Genomic DNA, 8,410 nt, shown 5'->3' with positions numbered 1-8,410 from the left:
GCCCGCGGCCGCGGACAGGGCGGCAGTGGTGGTGACCGCGGCGGGCGCGGCGGCTACTCCAAGTTTGGCGGACGCGGCGGCGGACACAGCGGCAACAACGGCGGCGGGGGAAACTACAACAACAATCATGCCTCCGCCCCCAGGGTCCAGTGCCAGATCTGTGGCAAGATGGGCCACCCAGCCTGTAAGTGCTGGAAGCGCTACGACGAATCCTATCAAGGCGTGGAGGAGAAGTCGGCCAACCTCGCTGCACCGCAGTACGGGGTGGACACGAACTAGTACATGGACAGTGGTGCCACTCATCACATCACAGGAGACTTGGAGAAGCTGACCGTACACGATTGCTACGGTGGAAACGAGCAGATTCATACTACCAGTGGTTCAGGTATGGTTATCAAGCACATTGGTCATTCAGCTATTCATACTCCTGATCGAGATCTCCTCCTAAACAACATCCTTCATGTACCTCAAGCCAACAAAAGTCTAATCTCCGCTAGCCGCCTTGCTGTTGATAATCATGCTTTTGTTGAAATTCATCCCTATTCTTTTCTTGTTAAGGAACGAGGAACGAAGAAGGTTCTCCTTTGAGGCAGGGGTAGAAGAGGACTCTACCCAGTTAGGCACACGGGATCCGACGCCAAGAAGCACATGCTCAGTGTCACCAAGCTATCCTCGGATAGGTGGCACCGGCGTCTAGGCCATCCATCTCCTCTTATTGTTAGCAAAATCATTAGCAAGCATAATCTCCCGTGTGCAAATTCCTTCAATAAAGATTCTTTTTGTGACGCCTGTCAAAAAGGCAAAAGTCACCAGTTGCCTTATCCAAAGTCAATAAATGAATCAAAATTTCCTTTAGAACTTGTGCTCTCTGATGTTTGGGGTCCTGCTGTTGAAACAGTAGGAAGAAAAAAAATACTATGTGAGTTTCATTGACGATTTCAGTAAATTCACATGGATATACTTGATCAAACACAAGTCCGAAGTATTTCAGAAGTTTCATGACTTTCAAAACCTAGTAGAGCGTCAATTTGATCGTAAGATCCTCGCTCTACAAACAGATTGGGGAGGGGAGTATGAAAATTTGAACTCCTTCTTCACCAAGATAGGTATATCTCATCACCTTTCGTGTCCTCACGCTCACCAACAAAATGGGTCAGCTGAGAGGAAACATCGACACATTGTCGAAGTAGGTTTATCCCTTCTTGCTCAAGCCTCTATGCCCTTAAAGTTCTGGGATGAGGCCTTCATTGCGGCAACCTACTTGATAAACCGAATTCCTAGCAAAGTCATCAAGTTTGAGACACCCCTTGAAAAACTCTTCCATGAAAAACCCAATTATTCCATTCTTAGAATCTTTGGGTGTGCTTGCTGGCCGAACCTAAGACCCTACAATAATCATAAACTTCAATTTCGTTCTAAGCAATGTGCTTTTCTTGGGTACAACAATCTTCACAAAGGGTTTAAATGTCTTGACATATCCACTGGACGAGTTTATATTTTCAGAGATGTTATCTTTGATGAAAATATTTTTCCCTTTGCTAGTCTTCATCCCAACGCCGACGCTTGTCTTCGTGCTGAAATCCTATTACTTTCTTCGGAGTTATTAAATCCTTCTGATCATGGGGGTGAATGTACTGATGATCATGTGTTTAATAACCTTAATACTGCCACTAACGGAGGCTGTGCTGATGAAAACAGTGAAAAAAAGCACTCAGAAACGTCATTTTATGCAGCAGATGAGTCCAAACAGGTCCGACACCAGACCGCGACACGCAGCGCCGGTCTCCCGTGCGTGGTGGCAGCCTCGATGCAGCGGGGCCCTCCTCCGACAACTTGCGACGATCGGGTGGGTCAGGGTCGCTTTCCACTATGGGTCCCTCCACCGCGGGCAATGATGGTGCGCCCCCGACACGCTTGTCGCCTGCGCTGGGGATACGGTGGACCCATCTCCTGACGCGCGGGTGCGTGATCCCACGCTGGATTCGGTGGACCCAGCCTCTGGCGCACGGGCACGCGATCCCACGCCCGACCGGGCGATAGCCGAGGAGGATTCTCTGCTGGTATGAGGTGGCGGATCCTCTACGCCAACCGCCGGATCTCCTGTGGCTCCACGCCCGAACACACGGGCTAAAAAAGGTATATTTAAGCCCAAAGTTCCTAGTGATGGAATTGTCAGGTAAGACAAAAATTTCAAAGTTGCAAATTTTGCTGCCACTCAAGAACCTTGTAATCCAGTAGAAGCTTTGCAAGATAAAAACTGGAAAAATGCTATGGAAGTAGAATATGATGCACTCATGAAAAATAGAACCTGGCATCTAGTTCTACCTAGACTAGGTAGAAATATTATAGACTGTAAATGGGTGTATAAAATCAAAAGAAAATCTGATGGCACTATAGATAGATATAAGGCTAGAATAGTGGCTAAAGGCTTTAAGCAACACTATGGTATTGATTATGAGGATACTTTTAGTCCGGTTGTTAAAGCAGCTACTATCAGATTGGTTTTGTCTATTGCTGTGTCTAGGGGATGGAGCCTTTGCCAATTAGATGTTCAGAATGCGTTCTTACATGGCGTTCTCGAGGAAGAGGTTTATATCAGACAACCACCTGGTTTTGTGGATAAAACCAAACCACAACATGTGTGTAGGTTGGACAAGGCCTTATATGGATTGAAACAGGCACCCAGGGCATGGTATTCAAGGTTGAACTCAAAGCTTCAACAACTTGGTTTTCGGCCCTCCAAGGGAGACACCTCCTTGTTCTATTTCAGGAAAGGGAAGGTGATCATTTTTATGCTCATTTATGTAGATGACATAATCGTTGCTAGTTCCTCTCAAGAGGCTACCTTAGCTTTGCTTAAGAATTTGAAAAATTAGTTTGCCTTAAAGGACTTGGGCGAGTTGCACTATTTCCTAGGCATCAAAGTAAAAAAAGATACATGTTGGTATTCTGCTAACCCAAGAAAAATATGCAACAGAGATACTTAAACGTGTGGGGATGAAGGATTGTAAACCCTCCAGTACACCTCTGTCTACTACTGAACAGTTGTCATTGCATGAAGGAGAATTGCTAAGTCCAGAGGAAGGAACAAAATACAGAAGTGTAGTTGGGGCACTACAGTACTTAACATTGACAAGACCTGATATAGCTTTTTCTGTTAATAAGGTTTGTCAGTTTTTGCATTCTCCTACATCTCTGCATTGGACAACTGTTAAGAGGATACTCAGATATATCCAAGGAAGTGCTGGAACTGGTCTTAAAATATGTAAGTCACCTTCAACAACAGTGAGTGCCTTCTCTGATGCAGATTGGGCGGGATGTCCTGATGACAGGAGGTCTACTGGTGGATTTGCGGTCTTCTTTGGCTCTAACCTTGTATCTTGGAATGCAAAGAAGCAAGCTACAGTTTCACGTCCCAGCACTGAAGCAGAATACAAATCACTAGCAAATGCAACAGCTGAGGTAATGTGGGTGGAAACCTTGCTTGATGAATTGGGGATTACAAGGCCACGTGTCTCCTGTTTGTGGTGTGATAATTTGGGTGCAACTTATCTCTCTGCGAATCCTGTGTTCCATGCAAGAACAAAGCATATTGAAATTGATTTTCACTGTGTTCGTGAAAGAGTTGCAAAGAAGCTCGTGGACATTAGGTTCATTCCGACAGGAGATCAAGTTGCTGATGGCTTCACGAAGCCTCTTCAAGCTCGACAACTTCAAGCCTTCAAGAACAATCTCAACCTTGACGTGTTTAGATTGAGGGAGGATGTTAAGTTATAGGCTTAAGTTGTAACGTGACAATATGTAATGTGTGTGTGTTTGTATGTTGAGTTTGTTGTATCTAGGCAGGTTGTTAGGATAGATAGATCCTCTCTTGTATAGCCTTGGAGTATGGATCAAGTCTACAACAACCTAGCCGCATCATGTAACCTATTGCCTATATAAACGCGCACGCGTCCCTGCTGAGAGCACACACTTCCAATCCTAGTTCTTTCAGAGTGAACTGTCGTGGACGGGTTGGAAGGGCCCCTTGCCCCGTTATCTGCGTCGGTGGGAGCTTGTCCTTTGGGTTGGTGAGATCCATGCTTTGTTGTGGCAGCCATGGATGCAGTTTCCTCCCACCTAGGAGGGTCGTGGCTTGGGTGTTGGTTGTCTTCGCACATCTTCGTCGGAGTTCTTCTGGTTCGTGCTTAGGTGCTCCTTCGTGTCTCTGCAAGGCGATTCATATGCGACTACATTAGTGGCACACATGTGTTGTGGTGTCGTCTCGGCTCACGTGACCTTTTAATTGCACCCCATGGCACAAGTGGTGTCCTGACATTGTGCAGTCTCGGATACGCGACGCCTTTCAATTGTGTCGATCATGTAGTGTCCTGACTTGGTCTTCGCTGGCTAATGGCGTTCGAGTACGCTGGCGGTGTTCTCGTTGTGTCCTTTGTGCTTTGCCTCTTTGTTTCTACCCTGTTGTGTATGTTGTTAGTGTGTGCCATTTTTCTTTTATCTCTTCTCCTCATGTGTCCCCCTGTATTTTTGGATCACTTGAACCTATCTTGCAATAGGCTGCAAAGCCTTATAGGCAACTATGAATACAACTAACGACACACACACCCCCACCGTTAAAAAAATAATATTTCCTTTTACATTTTTACTGCCTCTATGATGGCGTTCCTTGGTGTCCCCCAAATTTGGATAAATAAGTAACTAATAATCAATATTGCATTCTACAATAAAAGGAGAAAATAGCAAATCAAACCGTCTAATATAAGTAGCATGTGCTACCATAAAAGTTTTTGTTCCAAACCTTTTTTTTTTGGGTTCAGGCTGTGGTGCAGGGGCCGTTAGGGTGACGATGCGCCGACGGTGGTGGCTTGTGGGTTGGCGGATGGGTTTTGACTATCCATTCAAGCCGGAGTCGGGGTCATCAGTGACGACAGCAACGGGAAGGGGTGGCTGCACAGGCGGGGGTGGGGGGTGCTGAAATTTTTACTTGTCTGCACCGTGGTTGAGTATATTTACGAGAAATGGGGAAAATTTTGTGCCGGAGGAGTATAATATTTACTCCACTAACGGTTTGAGAATTCAGCTAGGTGCAGTTAGCCATCTATTTTGCTCCTCTAACCGGTTATAGGGGATTGGCTAGTGTTACTCTTACAGCCCTAAAGCCCTAGAAAAATTACTAATTTCATGCTACAAAGCTTCCAATTTAAGTCATCTTACTTTATCTATATAAACAGGTTCTCGAAACAACCTATACAAATTAATATAACCAATTGGTGCTAACAATATTATTCATTTTTTAGCAATGTGTTCATACACAAAATTGTGCTGAATTTTTTCTTGGAGATTCTGTCCATATCTAAAATATCTTTCTTTTTTTAAAAAAGAAATGCATTTAAAAGTTCATCTCCAATCTTGTGTGTTTACAGCCCAGATGTTCTTTCTCTAGTAACATGACGTCCCCATATATGTTGCAACACACCATATAAGCACATCTAATGAATGTTTAAAAAAGAGCTTCTGATGCATTTTCTAATCCGTCTGTGTTGAATTCAAATCTGCATCTAACTGAACCTCTGTCTTCTACTCTAGTACTGTATTATATAGACAGTCAACGCCGAAGCCAAGCACATAGTGATCGGACAAGACACAAAACTGTTATCAGCGGCGGGAGATGAGAAAAGTTAGTAACTTTCAAATACCTTTACCTTGCCCGTTAACACTCTCATTTTAACACACTGCAGGGAATGCATTCGGTTTCACCTAACGTTTTTGTACTTTTCAATCATACGAACACTCATGGACGAATAATTTGACGCAAGTTGTTTGATTAAAAGTCATTCTACGTCACTGATTACCCTAGGCAGGTCTTTCAATCTGCCAATCATCAACCCTCTGAATGCGAAAGTTGAGGACCACGTGTTTGTCTGCTGTTCATTCGAAACCCGAAAGAAGCAACTGCTGATCTGAAAAGGACAATCATTAATTGCATTGGATGCTCAACTATTCCGTGTTATTTTCTACTCCCTTCGTTCCTAAATAAATGACTCAATTTTGGACTAAAGTTAGTACAAAGTTGAGTCATCTATTTTGGAACGGAGGGAGTACAAGATTGAATTGTTGAGAAAGTTGAATTAACTCATGCCGGCGTCCATGATGGCACATGGTGCACAAGTCTTATCTCTTGTCATCATCGTACCAGGGACAGCAACAGGTGAGGTCGACACTCCTCTTGATTATTTGAGTACTCCGTTTATATTAAGAGTGATAGTCAACTTGACATCCAGGAAGCAATATTATGTTGGTAATATTCAGGAATATTCAAACTTAGCCTTTGTTGAGCAACAGGATAATCCTCCCAGACGTATACTATTCCTTGCATGATTCTTAAAGGAGACACCACCAGGCTACCACCAGATGGATGGACTTCTTTTTGCGGAATAACTCTTGTGATACTCAAAATTTAGGAAGTACACAAAGTCTAGACGTTCTTAGAACAGGAGCCAAGCCAAACAGCACTACGTTGTGTTCTGCCAAAAATAGCCATAAATTGACTCATTCTCGTTTGGCTAAGAAGAACCTGAGTGATACAAGAATTAGCCATGGATGGCATTATATCATTCCCACGGTACTCAACCGTTATCAAATCCTTGCCAGTTTTTTCATTTTTAATGGCAGTGGCAGTTGGACGAATATGGAATACGCAACAATAATCATATTGACGATCTGCATCCCAACATCAAGATATGCATGGACATGAACTGGTCGTGTTCCTTTATTATTTAGTAACCGTATACAAGGCATCTATCAAAGTGGATGGGAAAAACTACTAGATAAAAAAATAATATAACCATGTAATCAATGTCTAATTTGCTCAAAAGGCCGGAACATGCTGATATCTCTGCTGTTCACCTCCTGACGTGGCCTCGCGTTCTTCTCCATGTCCTGCATGTAGGGTTGAAGGAAAATCAGTCCAAAAAATTTCTAGTCCATGGGTGGAGATGGACCAAATTAAAGGCGGCTTTCATGTCGCTGTGGAATTTCTAGCGGTCCACGGTTAAGGTCTACCATCCGATGTAAAGTGCTGAAAGACAAGAGTTGAATGCACGCACAGAACAGCAAGACTTCTCTTTCATGAAAAGGATTAGAGAAACGGAAGGGGAAAAAACTTACGTCATGGACGGCCTCCCGGAGAAGCTCCAGCTGGTGCCTCGACACAGTGCGCACCTGCAAATTCAACCAGTCATAGGAAAAGAAAAGTTTCAGTAACATAAAATATATATCAATTCCATCCTTATTCACCAACCACGCAATGCATGGCGTATAATAGGACGTGTGCACACATCTAGCTGGCGTGCGTTCCACTGATCTAAATTCCAATCAATCAAAAGTGAGGGAAAGACGAAACTGGCAGCTCCATGCCAACTGCTAAGTTCCAGAAATGAATTCTTTTATTTGACAGTTGCAAGTTGTGTGTCATCATGTGTGATATGGTCCAGAAATGAAATATTTTACTGATGCTTGTTATGTTGGTAGTTGTGGTTCATGCAAGGTGAATGAATGAAACGGGACGTACCCTCTTGACGATGGTCCAGATGACACCTTCGGAGCAGGGCGGGGTGGTGAGGGAGCCCACGTAGCGGTAGTACACGCTGGCCTTTCCCCTGGCGCCCCTCGGGTCCATCATCCCCATCTTCTCCTCCCTGTCCTTCCGATCCGCTATCATCTCCAGGTATGGCTCCAGCTGCGTTCGTAGTACAAGATTAGAGTTAGCCCCATGTTACCATGTTGGTATTAGTTAAGCTTACTTATAATTAAGTTAAGTCCCATGTTGCCGTGTTGGCTTTAATTAGTTTATCAAGCTTAATTAAGCATGGTTAGTTGGTTGGTTAACTAAGGGCATGTACAATGGTTGATAAGATAGTCTTATCTTAAGTTTTGCATGTAAATTAGAGATGACAAAAAAACATGTCTACAATGGGTCATCTCTTAGCCTTATCTTTAATAATTAGTTGTTCCTAAAAATATGGTGAGACAAATTGTGCTAAGAGATCATCTCTTGTCTTCTCTTAAATAAGATAAGACAAACCTTCTCTTATGATCTCTCTCTCCTCCACCTCATCATTTATCCTATGTGCCACTCTTAAGATAGAACCATTGTACATGCCTAAAAAAAGCAAGAAAGAAAAGAGAGAAGCAAAAGTTACCTTGTGTAGGAAGGCGTCGTGGGCGCCGATTTCGTAGAAGACGCCGATGACGGCGGCTTTACCCTCGGCGCTCTCGTGGAACATGTGGAGCTCCATGTCGTACCGGCGGCCGTTGACGCTGTGCTCCGTGGGGGAGTGCCAGTGCAACTGCCGGAGGAAGTAGGGCGTGCCACCGATGGAGACGCTCCCGGCGTCGCCCTCGAACTTGA

At 44.1% G+C, this 8,410-nt stretch overlaps 1 protein-coding gene across 1 annotated transcript; it reads right to left on the bottom strand.

Moving 5' to 3' along the window:
• Nucleotides 1–6,747: 6,747 nt before the first annotated feature.
• LOC125528405 (alpha carbonic anhydrase 7-like) lies at nucleotides 6,748–8,405 on the bottom strand (the record flags this gene model as incomplete). The annotated part of the gene is made up of 4 exons (XM_048692889.1): nucleotides 6,748–6,939; nucleotides 7,168–7,221; nucleotides 7,571–7,738; nucleotides 8,202–8,405. Coding segments are annotated over 4 exons (513 nt in total), but the record flags the coding sequence as incomplete, so codon positions are not given.
• Between the last annotated feature and the right edge of the window lie 5 nt (nucleotides 8,406–8,410).

This window comes from Triticum urartu, unplaced genomic scaffold (genome assembly GCF_003073215.2).
Source record: "Triticum urartu cultivar G1812 unplaced genomic scaffold, Tu2.1 TuUngrouped_contig_4849, whole genome shotgun sequence".
Lineage (NCBI taxonomy): Eukaryota > Viridiplantae > Streptophyta > Magnoliopsida > Poales > Poaceae > Triticum > Triticum urartu.
Note: the sequence above shows the minus strand (reverse complement) of the source record. Positions and strands in the feature narration are given on the sequence as shown.